The 27,726-nt window shown below is 38.1% G+C and overlaps 1 protein-coding gene across 3 annotated transcripts in view; it reads right to left on the reverse strand.

The window, feature by feature from the left end:
• Nucleotides 1–27,726, reverse strand: part of LOC144072859 (CUB and sushi domain-containing protein 3-like) — a 155,966-nt gene that overhangs the window by 18,293 nt on the left and 109,947 nt on the right. For all 3 annotated transcript variants that reach the window (XM_077598220.1, XM_077598219.1, XM_077598218.1), the window contains 8 exons: nucleotides 26,987–27,160; nucleotides 26,496–26,669; nucleotides 24,014–24,199; nucleotides 23,105–23,278; nucleotides 17,192–17,374; nucleotides 13,985–14,161; nucleotides 10,452–10,634; nucleotides 4,060–4,233 (listed from right to left, as the gene is read on the reverse strand). In XM_077598220.1, the coding sequence (XP_077454346.1) occupies nucleotides 4,060–4,233; nucleotides 10,452–10,634; nucleotides 13,985–14,161; nucleotides 17,192–17,374; nucleotides 23,105–23,278; nucleotides 24,014–24,199; nucleotides 26,496–26,669; nucleotides 26,987–27,160 (1,425 nt within the window). The remainder of the gene's footprint in view (nucleotides 1–4,059; nucleotides 4,234–10,451; nucleotides 10,635–13,984; nucleotides 14,162–17,191; nucleotides 17,375–23,104; nucleotides 23,279–24,013; nucleotides 24,200–26,495; nucleotides 26,670–26,986; nucleotides 27,161–27,726) is intronic.

Consider the following 27,726-nt stretch of genomic DNA (forward strand, 5'->3'; position numbering starts at 1 on the left):
TTGTAAATCTAGCAGTGGACATAAATTAGGATTTGGTACTTGCTTTTCTTAATTTTAAATGCAACTAATTGCATCATTTGAATGATTTCAGAATTTCAATGCAGCAAAAAGGGCAAGAGTAAATGTATAAAATTACATTCAGCTTTTGTGTATATTTAACGTACTATATAAATTAGACATCTAGTTAAGTAGGTTTTTTTGTGTATTAACTATATGAAGTACCATATTTCAAGCTTACGATATGTCAGATAATTACAAAATCCATACTTGTGAGGTGCAATATGTTCCTGGTTCTTTGATGCAATGCATGCAATAGCATTAGCTATGCAGGTGAGTGTTCTTCAAATACTGTACAGGTACAGGAACTGAGGCGGATTTAATTCTCAACAATAGCCTCGCAATTTATGAGGACCAGTACCAAAGACTGTTGTACATAATTCCGTGTTGACATTTTAATGCATAGATAATAGCTTTTCTAAACCCAAGATCAGCTCTTTTTCCTTAATTTCCATTTATTTGCCTTCGTAAAACTTTGTAATTTATCACCAAGCTGCGTCCTCTTTAGAGTACTGCAGCAGGAGGCTGGCTTAACTACACGTTTACAAGAATCAGGTTCTTTACCAGAGCTGCTTATTGATCGTAATTGTAAGCAGCGCGAGTAATACGTAGAAAACAACTATGTGATCAGACACAATGAACAAAACTGTAACTTTATAGAACATAAAGGTTTGATGTGTATTGTTGTTTGTAATGGTTCTATGGTAATATAAAATGGGTGTTTTGTGTTGGCTTATTTTGGTTTCCTTCTTTATTGTACTATATTCTTTTGGAACAACTCATTTGTTTGTCTTTGAGTAAAAACCTTTTGAGTTGAGGGAGAAGCTATGTTACACCATAATTACTCCACAAACACAGATGCCCTGTACAAAAGGGGCCAGAGCCGCCTCTACCTACTGAGGAGTCTACGGTCCTTTGGAGTGTGCAGGACACTGCGGAGAACTTTCTACGACACTGTGGTGGCATCTACAGTGTTTTATGCAGTGCTTTGTTGGGGATGCGGGAGCACGGAGAGGGACAGGAACAGGCTGAATAAGCTGGTCAGGAGGGCCAGCTCTGTTCTGGGCTGTCCTTTGGACTCTGTGGAGGAAGTGGGAGAGCGGAGGATGCTGACCAGGATGATGTCCATCATGGACAGCACCTCCCACCCCCTGCAGGAGTCTGTGGAGTCCCTCCGAAGCTCCTTTAGCAATAGACTGCGGCACCCTCATTGCAGGAAGGAGCGCTTCCGCAGATCCTTCCTCCCATCAGCTGTCAGGCTCTTTAACAAAAAAATGGCTGTGTGTTAAGACCTACCGTATGCATGCATCTACATTTATGTGTATGTATGTATGTATATATGTGCTAAGCAACACGCTTATTTAATTATATATTTATTCATGTATTTATTTCTTGACCTACTTATTACCTATCTATTCATGTCTAAAATGCCTTTGCTATTCCTGCATCCTCACCCTCTTGCCACTGGAACAACGAAATTTCCCGAATACGGGATGAATAAAGTTATCCAATCCAATCCAATCCAATTATGTAGTAGATTGTAACATTGTCAACACTATCTACTTGAGTATGTTATGTCAGTAATGGTATCTCTGAGGTATTTCTTTCTCAGTTCCTCCGGTCTTCAGGATATTCCGAATGATTCTGTTGGCTATTGTGATGTTTTATACATTAACATTACTTTCCATCTATTGTCAGCTCTCTGGTTTTCATGTTGGTCATACCTCCAACTTATTATGCTCAGGCACAATCCAATTCTGAAATTCAATGACATTCCTTTTTCGAACCAGATACAAGAGAAACCACGAGACACCTGTCAGCCGCAGATTGCAATACTTTGGCTTACATAAACAGGCGCTGTTCTCGGAGTTGTTCATCTGTTCTAGGTAAATGTGTGGATTTCCAAGCTTAACTATTTATTTGCTCCTAATTTCATTTCAGCAATCAACATATACAGAGATGACTTGTCCTTACTATTCTCATACTTTAAAAGAGTAAGATACAAAGTAATTAGAACAAGAATTTTGACAATTTTCTCTATCTTAAACATGGCATGGGAGGGGCTTAAACATTAAATGTAGTGCAGCACTGGTGAGCCAAGTAAAGAGAAAAAAAGATCCATTCAATCAGTCATCCATATTCTGTCCTGTTCAAGGTCATGGGGAGTTTGGTGGAGCACCCATATGTAACACATGTCTAACATTGTAGATTCAGGCACTGCTGATGTAGTGGTTCATTTGCCTGACTTCGGTGCGGACAGCATGGATCACTCAGTGGCGGTGTGAATGTGAGTGTGAATGGTTGCCCATCTCTGTGTGTGCCCGACGCCTGATGGATGGCTAGTTCAGGGGGTATTCCGCCTTGAGCCCGATGTCACCTGGGATAGGCTCCGGGGCCCTAACGCTGACAAGCAGAAGCGGAGTTGTAGATTATGGCTCTCAACTTGGTCTCAATCCCTACCAGATAGCGCTAATGTTGTACCAATAACACACTTTGTCTGCCAAAGGTGTGCCGTTAAATATAGTTAGCATTAAATGTGCAAAGTGATTGTACACATGCTTTTATGAGACATTATGATTCTGAGACATGGTGCAAACCATTCAATTTTATAACCATTTTACAACCGCTCACCTTGAGTCAGCATTCCATAGTCTTGTTATTGTATGCACAATTAATTGCACTAAGTTGTGCAGTAAAACAGCCATTACCTTATATATGATTGCATGACCTGAGCCTGAGTGCAGCGACTGAAATGCTACACCCATAACAAAAATGACAAGGTACACTCAATATCTTAAATTAAATGACTTGCAAAACATTTATGTATTATCTGTACACTTATCATGAGGAGAGGGGTGAGGGTGACAGAGCCTGTGCTCGCTATAACTACGAACATGAAGCAGGGGACACCTTGAGCTGGCTGCCAGCTATTTGCTGGGCACAGGACACAAACAAATTATTCACACTCACATTCATTCACACCAGTGGACAATTTGGAGTGTTTCATCAACTGACAATAATTACACCCTTGATAACAGAACTACGATTTCGTTAGCCCGTTACCTATTGTGCCACAAATTCTAAGAACATGAGACCCCGAAAATTCTGACAGTAATGAACAGAACTTGAATAATGTATGTACAAACTCTGTGATTTAAGATCTTTTTGACTAGGCTACAAAAGAATCTATCGTGTGAAATATAACGTTCCAGTTTTTGCCCTGTCACTGAATAAGATGCTGAATTAAAACAAACAGTTACCATTCAACTGCCTTATTGTGGTTATTGTCTTTAGTTGGACAATAATTCATTGCTCCTGCAAAGAGCCTCATGTTAAAACCTCATTAGTAATTCATGACTTGCACTAATTGCATTAAGTTGGAAAACCTCCAAAAGGGTAAGCAGGAATGCAATACCGGTGTGTAACCTCAGACGAGACAAAAGAACCGGAAATTAAGTTATACAGGAAATATATTTTTTTGAATTTCCATTGAACCTTGAAATAATTTGGTTAATCAGTTTTAACTCCAAATACAATGAATAGAAGTAGAAAAAGTTGGCATATCTTATATATATATATATATATATATATATATATATATATATATATATATATATATATATATATATATATATATATATATATTTCCCTTTTTGGAAAACTACCATATGCTTTTTTTTGTGCTGCAACAATCCCATGCAACTCTAATACATATGGTAGGTTAAACGACATGGCAAGTACGATAATGCCAACATTCTTATTGATAAAAAAACCTCAAAGCTGACAAATGGCTGCCCAGGTATGTGAAGTGAATTTTCAGTCAGGTATTCTCTTAACGGAGGTGCATCAACACCATCTGTGTTTTCTCTAAGTATTCGGTTCTTCTGCTTGCCCTGTTTACAAAAAGTGGTGAGGCATAACAACAGCGTAACATTTTTCTCCTCCAACCCCCCCTGGGGACCTCTACACACATCATGTGATAATGATTGGGTTATTACTCACGTAAGCACTGAGGCAGGTCTCCACTCCACGTCCCATTCCCTGCGCATGTAAGCACAGCAGGGAAGGACAGCTCGTAGCCCGACAGACAGCTGTAGCTCACACTGGTGCCCCATTCCCACACAGAGCCCTCCAGAAGGCCATTTGGAATGGATGGAGGCGTTGAACATGTCACCACTGGAGGAAATCGAAAGGCACAGTCTTATTTACTTCTCAAAGTGTTTCTATTTAAAGACACAGAGAATGTTTTGATCAGGTCCAAATTCAGTTCTAAGAAATTCCTGATTTGCATATTTAGCTTCTATGAGCACGAAGGCCTTTTATTCCAAGTCTTGTCTGTCCTTTTAAGAGCACTCCCACAAAGATGGGGAAAAGTAACAAAGCACATCAAATAGGAAAAATTCATTTCAAAAAGTCAAACTAGAACAGCAGTATGTTAATAGCTAAATGAAGTCAACAGGATCCAATAAGATTTTCTTAAATCTGCACTGTGTGAATACTTTTTAGATGCTAATAATAGGTAATAAAAAATAAAAATAACTATACAGCTTTTGGCATAAGTACAAAGGTCATTAAATGATGTGGTCAAATACTACTGTTGGTGCTCAACAAAGATAAAGCCATAACAAGGGCAACATTTTTTATGGCTTCGATATCATTAAAATTATGCCAATGAATATGAAGAAACAATACACAGTTAGTTCATTCATTTCTTAAAAGAAGAGTACTTAAGCCAACAGAGTGGGTGTTGCAACATTTGCTAAATAGTATGTATACATTATTTTTATTGCCTAAACTGTATGCCTTATAAATTTTTATATTGCTAGTGACAGTTTTTTGCTGGGATTTCGAAGCACTTTTGCATCCTGATTACGTCTTACACTGCCACACATGTAAGACACAGCAAGATTAAAGCAACCTTTGTGTTGTATGAATCATAAGATCATTAAAATGGATGTTTTAAATTGTGGCAATGCCATAAACCCAACAATGACGCAGGTTGAGGTTATTGAAACATTTCCTTAAGGCATCTAAGGGCCATTATCTCTCATTCAATCACTCTTTAGAATGTGTACTTTGAGTCAAAACTGTAATATTTTGCCTCAAGAAAATGGTCCGCTTGGAAAGCTCTCCTGTCCAAACAAATACTTAAATAAGAAATAAGGGGCCACAATAGTCTGCATGTTGGTATATGTAGCCATCATTCCTCAATGCCTCGCTCTCCTAGTCATATTCATATATAGAAAAGCATTCACACCAATTGTGTTTTGTTTTCTTCATCATGTGATCTTTTGGCTAAGTGCAACAAAATAGAGTACGTTTTTAACACAGCTCCATAGAATGGCAATGCAATGTAATATTGCATATTTTGGTATATGCATACTAGTGATAGCAAAACACCAGTACTGCAATTGTACATATCTGGCAATGGTACTCTGTGTATTATTTGAATTAAATTACTACATAAGGCTACCAGAAGTTATGCATTCAAATCTTATTTGTGAGAAAAAAAAGGGAATGGCATTTTGTTTGTACCATATAGGAGATGAAGATAGACATTTTTTCAGTTTCAGGATATTTTTAACATTTTAGCCTCAACAGAAACTACTAGCAGTAAATGTGGAATGCACCGCTGGTGAATTTTCAGGCATTCATGCCAAATGTGATTTAAATCTTTTATTTTACTTCAACAGCGCATGAGAAACATTATACCTTTTAAATTCTTGATATAAAATCAACATAAGATAAAAGTGTACAGATGTTGCTGCAGTTCATGGAGTTCTTTTTTTTGTGTGAAGCCATTTCCCTCATTTTTTGTAGTCAAAACAATTATACCTTCAATTGTTTCTCTTTCATGCTAATGAGTAAGAAAATGCTCTTGAAATTGTGATTTCCATGAGCTTGCTTCTCAAGGCAGAAGTACTTCAATTTGGATTGCCTCTCTAAAATGCCCAGCTGGAAGCTGTAAAGTCGAGCATTGATCCGGATGCGAAATATGTATGTCAATATCAACTGTGCTGCTTATGCAAAGGATTGTATGAGACAGACGGAAGGGATATAGAAACACATGGTTGCTTGGGAAAAACAAACCAAGCGTGGATTAGGGATTCTAATTAAATTGACTTTTTCAGCGTTGTGCTGAATGTCTTTTGCACAGGCAGTCAAGGTGTCACTTCTGTATGAACTTTTTCTGATAAAAAAAAAACACATTTTCAGTTCCTCTGGAAAAAAATAACATTCTTCAACAGGGGAATAGCAGCACATAAAAGGGGGCAAACGGGTGTGAGGCCCATTGAATTCATTATTACCTCTGACATATGCTGCTATCACTAATTTTACAAAAACAAAACTCACATTAGCAATGGGTCACCAAGTAAACAATGCCATGATGACACACACATTGTGATTAAAGGTTCTTGGACATCAATGTGACTATTTAAGTTACTATTAGTTGCAACAGATATGGGATTCAGACTACTGCCTACTATTGCCTAACAAAAACATGCACAAGTGACAGTTTTCCATCCTTCCAATCTCATCTCGCCCATCCTAAAAAAAATCTGTCTCTGAACCAAAGAGCCTAGCATAAAGAAAACGACATGTTTTCAAATATTATGTCAAAGCAAAAGGCTGGCTCGCTCTAAACTTTGTGATAAATCAAACAAGAAATGACAGCTGCCTAAAAAGACATAAGGCAGCACTGCCTCGGGCGCAATATCTTCACATTCAATAAGGAATCAAATCTTTGGTTTGTCCTCAGAAACCTTCTGAGATAGGCCAAGGGAATGGAGGAAATGGGTGATGGCAAGGTAAAAAATGAGTGTGCGTCAATTCCTAATGACCCGTGATGGGGAGAAATGTCTAAATTAATATAAAGAACCCATTTAGTAATCAGAGTCCTCTCTTTAGTCACTCTTTTATTCATTTGCCTCTTGAGAGAAATAAGTGCTGCTGCAGAAGCGAAAGCAGTGGAGTGAGTCAGAGGGATCCTCTGGCTGGCTGACTAATGCATACAGGTCAGCAGGAGCTGACAGCGCTCTGGCAGGCGCCGCGGTCCAAGCAGACGCGAAGGTGTGTTCACTTCAGTGTCTGCCTGTGCTCGAGGGAGACAGCTGGGCAATTAAACGCTCCCATGTGGGTGAATGTGTGCGTGGTGTGCAAGCATCTGTGCAATGAAGAAGGCTAAACTCTTAGGCTGCGCTTCCATGGCGAAACGTTATTAACTTCCTGCTGCAAAATGCATGAGGAATAAGTTCAGTGCAGCTTAAAGTTGACGAAAAAAAACAATTTAAAAAGAATCAAAGTTTTGTCGAGTGGATAATACAAACAAATTCAATCGGAAACGATACAATTTATAAAGTTGCATTGGTGAGCCAATGCTGGGGGGCTGGTGCACTATCTCCCGGAAAGACCATCCTTTATTTGGTGTTGTTTAAGGGTGAGTAGAAATGAAAAATGGTGGTGGGAGTGCAGATACTAGAAAAGTAAAACAACTTTTAAGTCCAAGGGAATTTGTTTTCATGAGCACATTTTCTCAGAAGAATTACAGGTATGGTTGGTATATTTACAATATTTTCTATTCAAGTCCCTCCTGAAGTCTATGACTTTTCCTCTTACATTTTCATGCGCTACTGCACATAGCTACTGGATTCTTGCAGCTCCATAGCCAGTCTTCCTGATATTTATTAAATTGCTCCAACAGAGTAATTTTCTTCTTAGTCAGGAACTGTTGCATGCTCACAGAAGTAGCAGCTGTGTTGTTAGTGAAGCAACCACATGTTGTCTTGTCCCATTTTGTTCCTCTCTGAACACAGTGAACAGCTAAACACCAAAGGAATTCTTTGAGACATGCTGGTTGACAGACTGGCCCACAATTACTTAATTAGCTTTTGCAAAACCACTCCTGAAATCTATCTGAAATACAGCTGGGTTCAAAATGATACCCACTGCAATTATGCATAAAATTAAAAACTTTTTAGTTTATTAAGAACACTGCTACTAATATTTTGAAAGCAACTATTCTTGTGTTTTCAGTGTTAGGTTTGTGAACATACTGGATAATATTTTATTGTCATTTTATGACATATAGTTAAGGTTTATTATGTTCAGCCACCTGGGATCAATTTGAAAAATTTGAGAGCTTAAATATGCGGTTATTGCATCGCAAACATTTTCGTCACAGCAATGTTACACATTGCAACAGGGGCAAACTTTGTTTACAGCCTGTACTATAGAAGCAACAAATTGGGTTGGAATCACTGTACACTTTCCCTAGACAGGATGGAAAATGTGCTTGCTTGGAAAAAGAAACATCTAAATTATTTTGGGGCTGTCTATTTCAACAGCTTTGGGACCAGGTGCCCAATCATCAGTGCAACCAACAGCTTTTACACATCCAACAACCAGATCCATGAATAATTTACCACTATCATCCACAATTTGAAGTTAGTGTCAATTTCCAAGATCCACAAGGAAGAGGTAAAAAAAAAGTGTATCCTTAAACAAAAGCTCCTTGTTACATAATTTTTCAAATTACTAAATGCAAACTCGATTATTTGTAGTCTTTGAATTACATATATTCCACACGATGAAGATATATCAAAACTACCTTGTCGAAGAAATTGATGTTACATTTGCATTGGTAGTCTGAACAATCCTAAAAATAACCATAGTGCTTTTGTTTTAGAGTTCATTAGATTGTGAAAGTTTGCCTAATGAATATGCCCACACATTTAATTCCTCTCCACTTAAAACTTTATAGTTATGCAAACTGACAATGGTAATATAATGTAGACAGATGACAAGAGCCTACAAATGGCTGTGGCAATGCCACATATTAATAGCATAATAAAACAACATTTTAAAAACAGTGACAGACACACAGAATTGGTGGACAGCCAATCACAAGCTTGCCTACCATGCCTGTTTTGGGGATGTGGGAGGAAACTCGAGTGCCCGGAGAAAACTTACGCAAGCCCAGGTAGAAAATGCAAAATCTATACAGTGGGGAACCACCTGGGATCAAACCTATGACCCCGAAACCGTGACGCCAACGCGCTAACCACTGATCCACCATTGCATTTATCTTTCCGTAATCTCAAGAGGCAAAAACAACATTTGCTTTGTTCTGTCAAACTGAGGCAGCAACTCGGGACACATTGCCACAATGAGGCTGCCTTCTGCCCGGCAGACTTTTTTCTTTGCGAGTGAGGCTTCCAAACTGTTTGCTACACTGTTTACTAATCTTCCATGCAAATACTTACTACTTCTATGTTGCGACAATAGGCACACTAATCTGTGGATCATAAATCATGGTATGATATATTATTACTCATGGACCAACAGAAACCGGCACGCCTGTTAGATATACATCCTAATACTTTGATGTGGATTGTAGCAACAAGCAGAGAGCAAGGGTTTTTTTATTAGTTTTTTTAGATGTAACTTTTAGAGAGTAATTACGGTGATTCAGGTTGTAATAAAGGTGACTGTTTGGCCATCCATCATTAAGAGCCATAGGTACTTTAAGCTTTGGCTTTGTGCCACACAAATCCACATGGACCTCTTGATGAACTGTGTTACAGTCAACAATTGCAGTACAACCTTTATTTAGTGCTGTAAATTTGGTATGCTTTGTTTTACCGAGGATCAGATTTGTTCCCAAGAAATGTAAGCTGTGCTAGTGATTATGCAAATACGTGTATTTTTCTGAGGGAAAAGAATCATATATAAGGTATGTGCATAAATATGCCTTGATTAGAGTGTGCAACTCTCTTGACAGACGCATGGCCTTGTGTTGCTTGCATGCCTACCCATATAAGAGTAATACATGTGTGCCGCCTACATAGGAACTTCAGAGTCACCTTGCTCACTAATGTCATAAGAGCCCAGTATGTAAGGGTACACTTTTTAATTATTTAATTGTAGGTGGCAAATGGACGCTTGCCAAATTTGAAACAACACACTATACACATTATCAAGGTGAGCTGCACATTGCACTCTCTCTCTCTTAAAAGATGGTAGAATTGTTTTCCATTTGGAATATTTCCCCCAATGAGTCTTATTTTCTACCGTGCTTCATTTACTTTCCTGCGTAAAACACTCTCATATCATTGCTCCCTATATCCTGAACACTATTGCCTGCTTTGTTGCTCTTTAGTTCTCACTTGTTATGCTCAAATTCTTGCAATTACTACCTCCTCAGTCTGATATTACACAATACACTTTGAGTTCAGTTCTTTGTCTATTTTAGTAGCTGATCCTTAAAGTGTTGAACCCATGGATTGCAAGTATTTGCTCATACTGAACCCCTTGTTAGTTCACTTGGTTCTCTCTCACTTCAAACTACTGTATATCATAGATTTAACCGTGATGTGATAGTGAGTGGAATTTACCTTTGCATGTCGGAATAGTGCCGCACCACGTGCCATTTTTGGTGCAGGTCCTGGTGACATTGTGTTCCCCTCCAATAATGACAAAGCCCGGCTGGCACATAAAGGTTACATTGTGGCCCACAGTGGTTTCATCCCCGAATCTAAGTCCGTTTGCTGGGGTTCCGGGGTCGCCACAGGTGATGACTGTCATGGGGGATAAAAGATGGAAAAATGAGCAATGTGAAATGAAGAACATTAAAATGTTGTTCACAAAACACCATAACAGCTGATCATTGTTGGTAACAATTCCATTTTATCAATGTGGGGTCCCTCCTGAAACAAATACCATTAGGCATTCACTTATATTCTTTCTCTTGGACTTCACAGAGCAATCTGAAGTTGTAAAAACAAGGGAGGGCAACTTTTCCTACCAATTTATCGTTAGTCTCCCAATCTCACTGTCTCTTAGTCCCACATAAAAGAATAATAGTCTCACATGCACTTTTATTTATAAAGTTTGTGGGGTTCAACGATCCACTAGTGTGCCATAAAGAAGCTGTTATAGACACAGGTATACACGCATACACGCACACACACACGCACGCACACAGACGCATACACCTAGACAAACATCTGAGCTTCAGGATTGTGGCTTTGATGAAAGAATATACAGCATAACATTTAATATAAATGGGAAATTTCAACACCTGCCTTTGTAAAAGCTACTTGCGACGATAATAAAACACAAGCACAGTACTGTGTTATCCATTGCAATGCCAAGGACCGACCTCATTCCATCTGAGGGTTATGAAAGATGCTAACATATGTTAAATTGGATTTAGCAGCACCTATTTCACCTTTCAGCCTTCATCTGTACTCATTTATTAAAGCTCTTGTCTGGCTTTTTCACCCTGAGGTTTGATGCATATGGTTGTCCTTGTGGAAACCTCTGACACAATATTAATTAATGTTTGAAAACAACTTTTAATAATAAATTATTCATCATAAGTTCCCCCATCTATGTTGGATGAGATATAATTCAATGTCTGTCTTTGAACACTGCATCAGTACATCTTTCATACAGTAATAAACATATATGCTTTTTAAATTAAAGAACAAAACACAGATATAATGGAAAAAAAATAGGCAAAACATAAATTGAATAAAAAAAGCTGAACTCTTTATAGAGGATGTTTTGATCATGAAGGTTCTCTTTGACTTCTTGTTATCCAAATTTATCAGGCATCAACTAGAATATTACAATGAAATCAAAGCCTTCCATGGACACTTTGTTTAGATTGAAACCTACATTTTCTACTAAAAGAATAGATAATATAAAATGAGTGAATGTAGTGTCAGTACAAGAATAGATAATTAATTAATGAAGGCGGCATCTAATCTCATCCTTTAACCTCAAACAGAAAATAAACCTAAATGACTGCAAAGAGACAAAAATCAACAGAACTCTTAACTAGACAGCCTAGTGTAATAATTAGGCATATACTATTTATTTTGAAAAACACTTCATGACATAACTTCACAGTTCACTGAGCTTGTCTCTTTTCTAGCACACTCCAGCTAATTCACTAATTCCTTAATATGCTATGCAAATTTAATTTGTCAGCCACCAACAGTTTAAAGCAACATTTACTAACCAGAAGCCAAAACCTACCACTTTTTACAACTCCTACTCAAAGCGAAAGTTGTAAACTAAATTAGAGTTGTAATATGTGAGCGAGGTGATCTGAGCCGACTTTGGTGAAAGATGAGTTTTATCGTTTAGGGCAGTTTCAGACAAACAAACATTTGTACTCACATCCATGTCTGTGGAAAATGCGGTTTCAAAATGTTCCACCTTAAAGGCATGCAAAGCGATTTGACACATCACTGGGAATTTGAACCAGCAAAACTCTACCTCCGAGCCACTTCACCCATACATTTAAAACCGAAAAATTCATTTTGAAAGGGGTAAAAGGGTCTCAAATAAAAAAAAGTGGTAGGAAAGCAAACAAACTGCGAACAGGGAAGACATTTGAACCCAGACGGTTTAGACTGTGAGACAGGCTTAGTGTATTACTGCCAAATATAACCCATTGGGGAGGACTGAGAATCCCTGAAAATCTCATGTAGAAATAGTCTCTTGATTAATTGGCAGATTGTAATGGATTTGTTGGTGAAGGAAACAAACAATAAATGTGTATGATTAGGAGAGATGCAGGGGTAACAGTGAGGCTATGTGGAGAAGAAATACTGAGGGTGGAGCACTTTAAATACAGTCCAGGCAACACTCCATATTTACTTATAGTTTGTTATGTAATAGAGTTTCTGCGAATATGAACAGAATGATTTATAAAACAAAAGGAGACAACGGGAAGCTGGGCTGGAGATTGCGGAAATGAAAATGTTGGGGATTTCTCTAGGAGTGATTAGTCAGGGCGAGAATCTGCCTGCTTGTCAGGGCGAGAATCATGGCAAAATGTTTTTGGGAAAAGACATGTCCAGTAGTTACATAAACAGGACATTGCAAGATGGATGGTGGGGAATAAGTGAAGATCTTAACGCGCGCTAATATAATAAGTTTGTGGGGGCATTAGGGAAGTCTCCTTCCAGGAGAAGGGAGAAGATAGGAAGATAGGCATGAAGGAGAAAATATAAAGCTCTGTGACAAGCTAGTAGCGAGTACAATATTGGATCATTTTACGAAGTTTTCATAAAAAATAATGACTCCTTAAACAAGTCAAAGAAACAATTCCGGTACCTGAATTGCTGATGTAACTGCAGTGAAGACTGAACTAATATGTGAATGCTGGTAAGAATAGTTCTAAGCAGTTTGGCGATAATTAGGACTCGACACTATTTCTGCATGCTTGAAGACGATTAATCAATATGTGTAACTAACAAAAGACAAAATAACGAAAGAATATTTTGGATTTCTGGAGGCATGCGCTGCAAAATGTATTTGATAGTATTGTATTGTATTTGATGATATCATTAATTTGCCTTACTGGCATAATATTGCAACGGCTCATTTGCAGGGATATAAACAATAAAAAGAAGCTTGACAGTTCATGGAAGATTTAATAGATTTATGTGCTACTTTAAATCTTAGGTGCCTATTGTAATTCCCATCCACTTTTCAAAACTCATCGTGTATAGACAGTATTATGACTGACTGAGGTAATTGTGCAGAACTGACAGTCAGAACTAGGACAATCAGTGTGTGTGTTTGTGTATTTCTGTTTGCTGGAGCCATGCAAATGTCAGAAATTAATTCAAGGAACTCAGTCATGTTTTGGCAAAGAAAGTATAATATATTGAGCAATTGTAAGCATGCATATAAAAAATTGAGTGATGAGGAGATGAGTTGATGCACGGTTCATTAACTTAAACTGAGCACATTTCACCAGCCAGTCATGGGCATTTATATATTCTTCCACTATCAACAGCAGAAATGGGGTTTTACATGTCACAGTTCTTTCTATGCTCAATATTGTGCTAAAGCTTTGGAAACATTTAATGGGAATTAAACAACAGGAGGTGCGGAAAATACTCACTTGTGCAGTTTGGAGCCATTCCAGACCACGTGCCATTGGCCAGACATTGACGTGTGGGCAAGCCGGAGATGAAATAGGCTTCCATACAAGAATAAACAATGTGATGGGAGAAGGTTGTACCATCCACACGGGAAATACGGCCATGAGCAGGTGTTCCTGGGTTTCCACACTGCACAGCTGCATTAAAGATGAAGCAAAAGACGCAGTAAGATCAGAGGTGAACAATCATAGCTGAATTCATAATTTCCCATATCTTGAATTCACACCACGATGTTTTGGGAACCTCTTGAGTGTCTGGGAAATAAATTGTGGTGGTCTCCAGGTGTTTGAAGAGCTTTGAAAAAAAAATCGCTTTTTACATTACATCAATATTAACATTTATTTATGAGATGATTGATCTCTTGTTTGTACCCAGTGGAGTGTTCTTTTTAAAGTCTTATCTGTGCTCACTTAGAAAAAGTTGGAAATGAGCAACTTGAGCTCATTGGCTTGTTGGCCCATTATGGCCATTTGCCTCAAATAAGCGGATGCAGGAAAGCCTTGTTTTTCTTTTAAGAGGCTGTGAACCAGCAAAGAACCTTTAATCCATCGTGTCACAGCTTTATTTGGGAATACTAATGAGCAGAGCAGGAGCAGTGCCGAGCATATACTCATCACTCCACAGATTGGGCTTCTCAGCACAGGAGAAAAACAAATGCTATTTTTTTAAACAAATATATTTTAATTGTTTTAGTGCTAATAATGTTTGCTTTTTTTTTTACAAGTGGCAAAAACAACAACAACAATAACAGTGTATGACCATTATCATCTAGTAGGTCAGGCGTGCTCAATACGTCGATTGCGATCTATTAATATATCACCAATCTATTATACGTAGATCAAACGACAATAAGATTTGATCTAGTCTGTTAGTTTCCTTAATTAGGCTAATATGAATTTGGATTGTCTGCAACCAATCAGGCCAAAGGATAAAGCCACTCTTATGAGCGGGCTCGTGGAACCACAATCATAACGGGGCAGGCTGCGGTGGATGCCTTTGAGTCCTGTTGGCCATGCTGCGAAAACGTACTCTCTTGCAACTCAACATAAAACAATGCATTTTTTTCTTTTTTGAATATCTTTTAACACCTCACAATGCACTGAATCCACAATACGTGGACTGCAAAATTTCAAGGGATGCAAGGTATATCAACATACATAACTGCTGAGCTTTGTCGGTGGCCTGGAAAAAACGGTAGACTGCGGTAGGTTGGGGCCTTGAAAAGTTGATCTTGGAGCAAAAACATTTGTCCATCCCTGATCTAGGTGCTATTTCATGAGCAGGCAAACATTTCAAATAATCTAAAGTCACTTAAACTCTTGGAGACAACAGTCGTTAATAAAACTATATTCTTACTAGATCAACAACATAAACCCAGTGAATACATGGATAATGCCAGTGTGGTCTGCCTTCATTGTCCCTTTTTCATCATCTAAATTACCGATATACAATGCCAAACCAGCCTAGAATCAAATTGGACTTTTTTCCAAAGTTCAACAGTAAAAACTAATAACAAAATCTATTCAACTTTCCAACTTAAGGTGCAGCTCGGACAGCCTTTTAGGGAAAAATAAAACTAGTAGAATGCTGGTAACATATTAGAATTTTAAGACAGTGCCTGGGAGACACTGATTGCTTCCCCCTCCTTTAGATAAAGTCTAATTATAAAACTGATTTGCCTTCTCAATCAGCTAATTGCCTGGAAAATGTGAAATAGTGATTTATAGAGGAAACAAACATGTTGTGTCGACTGTGGAGATTTGACAATTAGCACATATGCTCAAGCACACGCTCATGGATGTGCCAATACATCACTCACATGCCACCAGGTGCTACAATGCTCATTAGAAACACACACACTTACACGCGTGAAGACAATTTTGGAATACAGCTAATAGCCGGGGAGAGAGGAAACAATAGACATGATACAAGAGCCAGCCAGACAATAAGATTAAGGAAGAGGGATATCTAAGAAAAAGTGGGCAAAAAGGCTGACTGGAGGAAATGAGCGATGGAGCGAGACAGAAAAAATAGAGAGATTGAATCAAAAACAGACATCTCGAAAGGAGTTCAGAGGGTCTGGTGCATTGGTCTGTCATATTAGAAATGACACTGGTGCTACGCCGAGTTGGACAACAGTAGGGGAGAGGAGAGAAAAGGACTTGAAAATGTGCCTCAATTTTCAGTCGAAGCCCTGGAGGTTACTTGGCAAGATCAAAAACTGGGATTCTACCAGCTAAAGTCTTTACAGCATGCAAGTCATGTACATTTTTGCCTGCAGGAAGCATATAAATTGCATAAAGTGATAACTAGAGCTTGATATTTTGGGGAATTTTAGTAACTCCAGGCCCTTTTTTTTTTTTAAATTATTTTTTTTAAATGCACACATCTTTTTATCCCACGAACTGTATTTACCATTTGGGGCCCTATTATATGCTTTGGCACAAATTGGGACATCAGTGAATGTTCTTTCCAGCACAGCCCATGTAGCAAGTGTTTTGGAATTTGGTAGCTTGGCTTCCACTAATACAGGCATGTAGGCAGTTTCATTATTAAATATAAGTGAACAGCATCAATGAAACCTCCAAATTATTAAATAGATCAATTAATTTAGCTCATAATTCATATTTCCATCTTTATTATATTTTTTAAATCATTCCCCAGACCAGGGTACATTTGGTAGTGGAGGCGGCAGTGATTGGAGTGCTGATTTAACAGTTCAATTCTGCTTTGGTAAATTTCAAATCCTAACCAGATAATTAGTTCTCCTTAAAAAGTGTGCATCATTTCGACCATCCCTGAACAAACCATTTTCAGCCCATCGGGAACTACGGCAACTAACGCGCCATTGTTGGAAAGAATATAAAGAAACCAGCTTACTGGTCCGAGAGTTGGCAGTATTCACGAGGATTACGTTCACCCTGCCTATTTCTGAAGCCCCCAAAAAATGGGCAAACACAAAAAACACAAAAACATCCAATCACTTTAAATAGATTTGAACTAGTTGACATTTAGATGGTGTAAGAAAACAGGGCCCATACATGTAATGTACCATTCCCTGAGCGGGTGGAAATGTGTAAACTGTATAGCATTTTTCCTCCTAGGCTCTTTCACAAACAGCCTATTGCAAACATAACATGAGAGAGTTATTGTGAGCGTTCCCTTACCTTTGCAGAAAGGCTGTCTGCCTGACCATGTCCCGTTGGGAAAGCATATCCTCTCTGCTGAGCCATACAGCGTATGTCCCACTGCGCAGGTGAATCGCACCTTGCTTCGCACTTTGAAGTTCCCTGCCTCCCTGCTGGCGTGTGCAGGCGTGCCAGGATCCCCACAGGTGCCCACAGTGTTGCCTGCAGTGAAAGATAACCACACAGAGCGTCATAAAAGCGGAAATCACAAATTGATGTCTCTTCAGATGGGTAAATGCTCCCACAGATGGACTCTTTTGCTCTGTACCACTGTCAATACAGTGTTGCTGTCTGTTGAGCAGCATAGGAACAGCGAATGAAAAAGACTGTGAGATTATACATCTTGTGAGCTGTCCAGAAGGCTGCAATAAAACACAACACACTCCAATGAGCACTTGTCACCAAGCCAAAAACCTGTACTACTAATACATTTTAGTGCTTCAGCACTGGTCGCTCTTGATCTATAAAGACGGCCAGACAGATATAAGTGGCAACCAAATGCGGTTGTAAAGAATACGCATTATTTCCCCATCTTTCTTTGATATCGAAAGCCTGGTTTAATGGTACTGTTACAAATGATCTCTCTCGTCACTGTCAGGATGGAACATACAATATTGTGAGCAAAGGATAAGTGAAGTCAAAAAGATGAAAGGAAATCTTGTCTAAAGTATGTAATATATACATACTAGAAATTATACAAACAGGTAAAATAAGATATAGGACAAGAATAAAAATAAAATAAAAAACTAGAAATTCAGGGAATGTGTTTAAGATAGGCATATTCAAATTGCCGAATAACCCAAGATCAAATTCAGCTGATTAAGAAGGATTTTCCTTCATTGTATAGCTGGTTTTGGAAATTAGCAAACTGGGAAGGTTTGCGAGAAAAATATATATACAGAGGTCGTTTACACTTTTTAAAAAAACGAAGACCACACGCACAATCCGGCAGCAACAATTCATTAGTTTCACCAGTGAAAGCTGAACATTTTGAAATAGTAGTATAAGCTGAAAAGTATGACCTCTAAGGTGTGTTTTGCAAAACAAAATAAAAAATGGTTTTACATTACTAATTATATTTCCAGTTTTGTTTCTATTAGGGCTTTGTCCAGTTGTTAAAGAAAAGGTCACATGTATGTTTTCTTTTTTTCAGCCATAGAAATGTTAATGTCATTGCTCTACATTGTGCTGTAGAAAGTTGGAGAAAGAGCATGAAACCTGAAGAATAGCTTTTTTTTGGTGAAATGAAGTTAAGAGTTGAACTGTGTGATAGTAGTGTGCTCTCTCTGAATGGTTTGTATAAAACACACACACATTTCTTTTTTTTAAATTAAGGTATCAAATGAAATATCATCACATTAGTTTAGTTCACTGTTTAGGTAAGTTCAGCTGCAAATGCACCAAACACAAGTATAACTGTAAATGATAGATTCAATGTTTTTGTGTCTAAAAAGTAACAATGAAGTGCAGAATATAAAAGAAATAAGAGTTGGTCTTTGAATGCACTATACCTTGGTACACGGGCATATGACAGTCTAGAAAGGAATACAAACTATATGACCTGAATGACTAATTTATGAAAGGTCGGTTATACAAATACATTGAACAATTTTTATAAATAATGGTGTAAGGTCGGCAGTTCCTGCTTTTGGTGTTGTATTAAACATGAGTGCATAATGAAGCTAACAATAAACACAGATTTCACATCTTTTGCTGGTGCGGAAAAACGTGGAATTAAAAATCATACAAAAGAGACAAGCAAATGCGGTATATCTGGCTGAGCAGGGGAAAAAACAGAAGCGATGAAGGGAGAAAAATGGATAAGATGTTCAAATACTATATGCACAATAAGATTTACTTGGCATACAGAGTGAGAATCAGAATGCTGAGTTCAGTGTGGCTCGGTACATGAGGGATGTGCTACTTATTGGCTTTGGAATTCTGTTCCTTGAGCTGTGCATCATTTCGTCTCGTGCTGACTGCTTGCTCTATGACTACAGAGCAGCAAGCAGCTGTGCTCATAGTCACCGTGTTGACAAAGTTTAACTGCGCAAAGCCCGTATCTTCTATGCACATCACGATGCTCCGAAGCACGCAAGTGGATTTGTCACGTCAGCTCGAGATGATAAGCTTGTGTTTTGCTAGGGTGAGCTTTGATCATGAGCTAACATGTGTTTCCTTTATTCTGCAACCGAATACGTCTGTACAGAGTGCTCTTGAGTTCTTTCTCCATTTGAGCGTACATTGCAAAGATAGGCATACGCCAAAGTGCCTGCCCCCAGTCAAGCAGCATGTGAGCCGTGCATCGTCATTTGCGTGTTTGTGTGTGTGTGACCTAAAGCATCTGCCAGGACTTAATGAGACTCCTTCGTTTAGGTGAGGCAGACCGGCAACACATGCACTGTGACAGCTATAATCTTACTAATTGGGGAGGATTTACTTTGCATTTGACGTCTTGTCCATTCAACCTCTGTAAGGAAATTATAGGCCTGAAAATTAAGCCGTGCACCCGATGAGTGCAAGAGACGAATGACTTGGCAAGCCATATTTAACCCCCTATACAAGAGAAATGTGAGGAGTTCAACCAGGGACATCTGGATAGACAGACAGACAAGGATACAGATCAATACATATAGATAAATGGAGACGAGGAGAGGAACTGGGAATGAAACGGAAATGCTGAGAAAACAGCTAATGTAGCTCCTGGTGATATGTGATGCAATGTTTTCGTCTACAATGGATAAAGCCATATCTAACGCATTCCTGCAGTGCAAATATTCTACAGTTTTGTAAAATTAAAGTGAAAAAATATTGACAGTGAACATTTTTTTCAATGATCAATGAGATACAATTCACAATATAAGCATGATACAAGGAAGGGATTAAACCGTTTGAACTAGGTTTATAGTTCCAGAAAATGAACTATTTTAGAGTTTTTTTCCCTCACCACTATGTTACTTTGAGCTTGTTAATATTTTTTTTCCTAGCAAGTGCTACTGTGAAATTCAGTTTTTGTTTTTTTTAATTTTTCGCATGTTTAGTATTGAGTTTTGCATTGATTCAATGGACATCTGTTTTAGTTAACTTGTAGTTACCATTTCTGCTCTTATGTTTAATGAAACCTGTAAATTGATCTGTTTGTTTGCTTTGGGCTCCAATTATATATATTTTTTGGCTGCCCAACAAAATGTGAATTCCTTGTTGAACAGTTCACAATCAGCCTATCTAACATAAAATAGCCCAGAAATAGCCACCATTTCCGCACATTCATATAATTGTTAATGGAGTCTATTAGCGAAAATTTGTTAATTAAGAAAAAAACAAGTGGGAACTACACTGATATGCATTTTGAACATCTACATAATACAATGTAATGTTTAATGCAGAACTGCAATTGTTTTGGGGATGGGTGATAAAAGGCAACTAATGACTCCTGCAGATAGGGATCAGAAACTACAACAGATGTATAATTAGCATGCATTTAAAATGTAAACCACCCCCCAAAAATCTTGAATGAACCCTCATAATGGAGCGGCATACACGTTAATTTCCGCCCAAAATATGCAAATATATATAAAAAAACAAAAAAATGTGACATGTAAATCAATAATTTGACTAGTAACATCACAGTAAAAGTATCGGAGTTAAAAAAAAGTGTGTTGTCTCACAAATTTAGTCTACAAGATGTTGACATTGAAAAACACTTTGTAAATAATATTTACCACAATACAAATATTTTCCTTTGCTCAGTGAATTATTAATAATTAATTATGATTAAATACTCCAGACATTAACTCAAGTAAAACTTGTATCCATTAAATCCAAAACAACCTTTTCCTCTCAGTAATAAAATGGCTTTTAAAATATTTATTTAAAAAAAACAAGATACAATTATCTTACTTTCGTGTGATTAAATATTAGAGGCGTCAAAGTTAATGTACTGAATCTAATGTGGTAATTTTTTGCTGCTGTTGTCCAAGCTGGCGACACACCGTAATGAAAGCAGGAAATGAAGCGAAAAGAAATTATACAAACTTGTACCACTTCCTAGGAGGTTAATTTGTCATGACAACAGGGTGCTAATCAAATAATAAAAATAACATACTGTATCATCTAATTGGCTTCTATGACTAAGGGATTAGGAAACATTTATAATTAGCACACAAAAACAAACAATCATGCACAGAAACAAATAAGAGATGATGACTAATTAAACATTTCTTGGTTTATTCGCCTAGATAATGCCAAGTAGATTCATGCATTTCCTATTACCAGTGTTACTCACCAACTTCTCCTGTGTCAAGACACTGAGTCACAAAACAATAATGTCAAGGGTGGAATTCACACTGTCACATGAAGAAGAAAGCACTGGCAAGTGAGCTAGCTTGCACAAACATTAATCCTGGATTGGTGACCAGAACAAAATAAGTAGGCATTTGGAGGAAGGAGAAACATTTTAAATGCTAAGAAGAGAAGAGTGATGGGGGAGGGTGGATTCTGACAGTCTTAGTTATTTATTTTATTTATATATGGATTTTTTAAAAACATTTTTAACGGTCTGCTATCAGATAGATTAGGATATGATCTCCTATTTTGTTATTGTTTGGTGCAGGAATCAACATTTGCTTTTCCACGGTGGGGTCATCAAAGCACATGCCCAACCCTCTCCCAATTTTTGTTTTCTGCAGACACATCAAATAGTAAATAGTCTACGAGAGCTAAAGTGGGAAATGCTGATACGTTTTAGGTCCATTGGGACCCTGTGGACAGTAATGTGCCAATTTTTTTCACAATGGCGCTGTTTCAAAAATCTGTAAAAATCTCCACAGGGGAATAGTTTGGGCTGATAAATGTGCTCAGTCAGCTGTTAGCAATTCTAGACCTTGATTTATCTGAACTTTACACTTTGCATTGTCCAAATGTCTTTTGGGGTAATAAATGGCTTATAACTGTGCGATAGTCCATTATACATTTTAACCTTTTTCAGTCACTTCCCAAGCAAAATGTAATATTTCTAGTTGGTGTACAATCTGTAAAATAGTAGAAGATTTCTAGCTACAGGGTTCTACCTAAAATGTTGAATGTTATTTACATTATGTTTTTTTAGACAGGAGGGAATAATTATGTATTGGTCACATTATTTTATAGGTGCACTCACTTAACAGTTTTAACCTGTAGGCTTTTTTAAAATTAATTATAACAGTGGACACAATTTATTTAAAAATACCCAAAAGATAAAATACCAATGTTGTACAATGTTGTGAATCACATTGAGTGAAACAACACTAGAATTATAGCTCCTACAAACAACTGTGTTCTCATGAGCTCAACTAGCATTGTGGAAAAAAAGTACACGAGTTGTAGGAATCGATTTTAAGACCCAACTTCACTTAGCCAGTAAACATCTAAATGGCTAAAAAATAAGGGAAGGGAGAGAAAGTGTTGTTGTCATATAAATACAAAGTTAAGCTAGTCGGAAACAACTCGAAATGAAGTAGAAAAAAGAAAAAAACGGACTAATATTATTTTCACTCAAGGAGGGGGAAGCGGAGCAATAACAGGAAAATAAAGAAAAGCCATGCTCATCCTTTCCAAACCAATGTGAAATGCAGCGTAACAACATCTTAGGTCGTACAGCACCGCAACAACAAAAACCCGACAATGTCACCAGTCTCTCCAAGCATAAATGTCCCTTCGAAAAATCATCTGCTCTAACAACTTCAACAAAAATGTACAACATGCTGGCTGCCTGGAGATAGTTGACATAACATTTTTGTCACTGTCAGAGGAAGACAAAGAGAAACAAAGACTGTCCAGTCTCATTAATGTGTGCAAATATGCTTGTTTATGCAGTACAATGAGATATAGAGATGTGTGTGTTTGTGTGTGTACCTGAGCAGTGGGGTAGTGGTCCACTCCAATGGCCATTAAGCTGACAGGTGAGTGATGAGTCTCCTATGAGCTGGCGCTCTCCAGAGCAGGAATATTGCACGGTGGAGCCAAAGGTGAACTTCTCTCCAATCATTACTCCGTGTGGAGGACTACCTGGGTGGCCACATTCCACCTCTGGATTACAGAAAGGTGGGCAATCAAAAATAGGAATATCAATGAAAGATCACATGGATGGAGGAATTGGTTTTACATGGCTCGATACCCTTAATAAATAAGAATTAACAAAACCGCTGATGTTGGTATTTTACGCTTGTTAAATCCCTACCAGATTGTTACTGAATAAAAACTTGACTCTGTTTTTTCCTTTATCTGGTGCCACAAGTGTGCTCTGGGTTTAAAAGGCACTGGTAAGATTGTTCTTGACGGGCTGCAGATTTAACAAAAATAATTTTAAAAAAGTTCATGTTTTGATAAAACTAAATAGGCCAACGTAAGTATCTCTTTCTTCATTGAAAAACATTTTTTAAAGATACTCCACTTGGTTAACTAGTTACACATTTGATGTCAGGCATATTAAAATGCAGGGTAACATACATGATGTAGGATATTCAGATCTTGGGTTTTGTGATTAATCCAGAGATCCAAATAAATGGTTGTTTCCCAAGAAACCAATAATAATTTATCACCGTCAACAAAAGTAGTTAGCGTGCAAAAACCTCCTGCATTGTCATTTCATAAAATGAATGATGTATGTCCCAAGTCTAATTCCTGTAAACACTGTGTGCTGTGTATCTCAAAGCAACATTGCAAACTGAAACTCATAACATTTCTTTTTAACTAAGTCTTCTCATTCTGTGAATACATTCCTGTATTCAACTCTTTTTAAAAATAAATAAATAAATAAGGTACCGATGCATTCTGGTAGAGGTTTGTCCCAATGACCAGCTGGTTGGCAGGTGAGCACGGAGGAACCAAACAGGTAATACCCAGGGTTGCAGTCGTAAAACACCACACTGCCAAATGTAAAGTTCCCATGCTCAATCTTGCTTTCACGGATAGAATTGGCAGGAATACCAGGGTCTGTGCAGTTCACCACTGTATGGAACATTGAAAGAAAATGTTTTACAATATATTCATCTTTATTTTATTGAGGAAAATCAATTAACACCCAGACACCCTTTTTTATGTCTAATTATAATAGTCCCGCATATAACCACAGTCTATCATTAAAATAAAAATGACATGACTCGAGACTGACAACTGGGTCTGAGCTATATTAAGCATAGACAAGTAATGGGCAGAGCAGACACTAGTTCCTGAAAACAAAAGAACTGAACACTTCAATTGCCAAAAAATTACAAGCGCACGTTTTCATAGAACCTAAATCTTCAAAACAATACTGCTGACAAAAAATGTTCAGACCCCCAAAAGACAACCAGGGTGAATTTAAGTTCAGCTCAACATCACATTGCATCAATAATGCAAATGCTTTGCATCACTGACTGAGCATGAGTAAATATTGCTTCTTCAAGGCATATTTTGACAAAGTAAGGCCAAATGACACATGAATGTCAGCTAATTTTATGGTTCACCATGTTTTTCTCCATGGACTTATTTACACTCATAACTTTTTTATTTCTTACGTCTGGCAGCCCAGTTGACTAAAATTTAAATAGTTTTGAGCGACAGTACAGGAAAAAGCAGTTCTCAACTCCATTTGGAAAAAAGGAGGATGACATCATATCTTGATAGGTATTGATTAAAAGAATTTTGGTAACTCAGAGCAACACTTCCTGCAAAGTTATATAGCTAGTAGATCCACATCAAAATGCTATATATGTTTCCATGATACAATACAGGGTATTAGAGTTGACTGGACAAATTTAAAGAGTGAGAGAGCGGACGAGATAGAGCAGGGGTGTCCAAACTTTTTGCAAAGAGGGCCAGATTTGGTAAGGTGAAAATGTGTGGGGGCCGACTATTTAGCCTGACATTCTTTGAATGTAGTAGTAGTAACTAACCATGGAAATTTGACCGTTATGGTTTTTTTACGGTGGAACAAACAGAAACAAATAAATCCGTTCCTCTTGTTTGGCCGTTCAGACTCTGGAGGTCCAGAAGCTCTTCACTCACGTTCATGTCATTGTCCACTCCTCTTAAAAAGATCAGTAACTGAGCGGTGTCGGACACATCCGTGCTTTCATCGCACGCTAACGAGAAAAAGTCAAACTCAGTTCCTTTTGCCTCTAACTGTCTCTTAATATCTAATGAAACGTCTTCAATTCTCCGTACCACTGTATTACGAGCCAGGCAAATATTGGCAAACTCTTGCTTCTTCGCGGGACAAATTTTCTCAACCATTTTCATTACACAGTCTTTAATAAATTCACCCTCAGTGAAAGGTTTGCAGTGCTTTGCAATCAGCGTTGCCACGTCGTAGCTTGCCTTTGTGGCATTTTCATTTGACTCACGGACTCTTGTGAAAAAGCTTTGCTGTGCCGTTAAAACAGCTTCCAGTTGCTTCACTTTTTCACCGCGTTTGTTCCCAGTTAGCTTGTCGTAGCTAGCATGTTTCGTCTGGTAGTGCCTCTTGATGTTGAATTCCTTGAAAACAGCCAGTCACTTGGCAAATTAGGCAGACACAGTTGTTTCGTATTTCAGTGAAAAAATACTCAAATTTCCACTTGTCCTGGAAGCGGCGGCCCTCGCGGTCAACTTTCCTTTTTTTGTTTACAGACGCCATGTTAGAAATGTGCTGGGCTGAAACGATCACGCAAGGTCAAGGGTCACGGCGGCCAGAGTGCGGCCACAGGGCTACTGCCATCTTCTGGTGAAATGAAAAATATGAAAAATAGCTTTTTGTACACATGTATTTTATACTGTGGTCAACAGTGCTGGCGGGCCGCATATTATTGATTTCATGATGAAAAAAAAAAAAAAAAAAAAAAAAAAAAAAAAAAAAAAAAAAAACCATTCATGATAGAGGCCGCGGGCCGGTAAAAATTTGTCCACGGGCCGCAATTGGCCCGCGGGCCGGACTTTGGACATGCCTGAGATAGAGAAAACAACTTACTGTATAATATAATTCATTGAATTCCCACATATACCTAAATAACTGCACTTGCACTTACATAGTTTTATGGAAATTGTCATGCGCTACCACTTGATGAGAACAATATTCCTCAACTGTGCACATTTAGGTGGTGAGTAGCCAATCCTTCTACTATTCAGTATCAAAGGAGAATACGCAAAATGTTGTATTAATGATTTGTATGAACATTCACAGTGTTCAACTATATCAGTGGTTTACCTAGCTTTCCACAGATCCACTTTCATTTGTGTAATGTAGCAAAACCAAACCAAGATCTTATTTATATGTGCTGATGCTCACCTCTACATGTGGCAGGCTGCTGGCTCCACTGACGGTTAGCCTGACACTGGGCAGAGGAAGGACCCAATAGGTTGTAGCCTTTATTGCAGGAGAATCGCACCAGATCGTTGTAGTTGTAGCCGTCGCCGCTGGTGCGCCCGTATATGGGGCTGCCGGGGTGGCCACACGTGACAGCTGACGTTGACAAATATCATCCAGCCAGAGGAAAGTAAATGGAGGAATAAAGAGGGTAAGAAGAGGTGTGGTGATGGAGACAATTGGCAAAAAAATTCTCTCCTGTTTTTGTTTTACACTAGAAATCTATTTTTTGTAAGTCATACACATTGTTTGTTTAAGCAAATATTCAAATTGTAAGTACAGTTATTATTTATTATTATATTTATTTTTATTATTTGATGCTATGGGAGATATGCACATAAAACAATGGACCCTGCGGCCTCAAAAAATAAAGTCATTTCAAGACTAGCAAAATGAGTGCAGATAATACTTACAGATACACACTGGTAGTTGTCCAGACCAGTTATGATCCTGCTGGCAGATCCGGACTGATGAGCCAATAAGCCTAAATCCAGAGTTGCATTGGTAAACCACAGTGTCTCGGTAACCAAAGTTCTCTCCGATCACCTGTCCATTCACTATTAGCTCAGGAATGCCACAATGACCAGCTGAAGCACAAAGATGAGAAGAGAAGAAAAGAAAAATGTGTATAAAATGACTCAGACAGGACTGTGACAAAAATGACAAATCCTGCATAATCTGTCACCTTCAAAGAAAATAAATAAGGCACATCTTAAAGATACTGAAAGTAAAAGCATACGATGAAAAAGAAATGCTATTGTCAATGTCTCTAAGGATGCAAACAGTTGAAGGACATGTTTCTTTGATTTAGAACTGTGCTCAATTAAATGATGTTGATTTGCCACTTGCTGTCCAGAACTAGAGCAAAGTGGACATATTGCTAAATCATTTGCAAACATCAGCCACAAGCATTTGGCAAGTGAACTAATAAACACTCATCCACTGGTTCCCCAGCTGTTTCTATCTCATTTTGGCTGACTATTAAGCCCCAGCTGCTTTTGGCCCAAAATTTAACTTTGGTTTTGAAGTTTGTCAGAACAATTGCCTGGAATAGACTACAAGACAAATTCTGTCACACATGGTGGCGCTATGTAAGACTACTACTCCCCCAATTTGGTCTCAGTCAGAGGACTGGCCAACAATGGACAACATT

The sequence above is a fragment of the Stigmatopora argus genome, chromosome 4 (genome assembly GCF_051989625.1).
Source record: "Stigmatopora argus isolate UIUO_Sarg chromosome 4, RoL_Sarg_1.0, whole genome shotgun sequence".
NCBI lineage: Eukaryota > Metazoa > Chordata > Actinopteri > Syngnathiformes > Syngnathidae > Stigmatopora > Stigmatopora argus.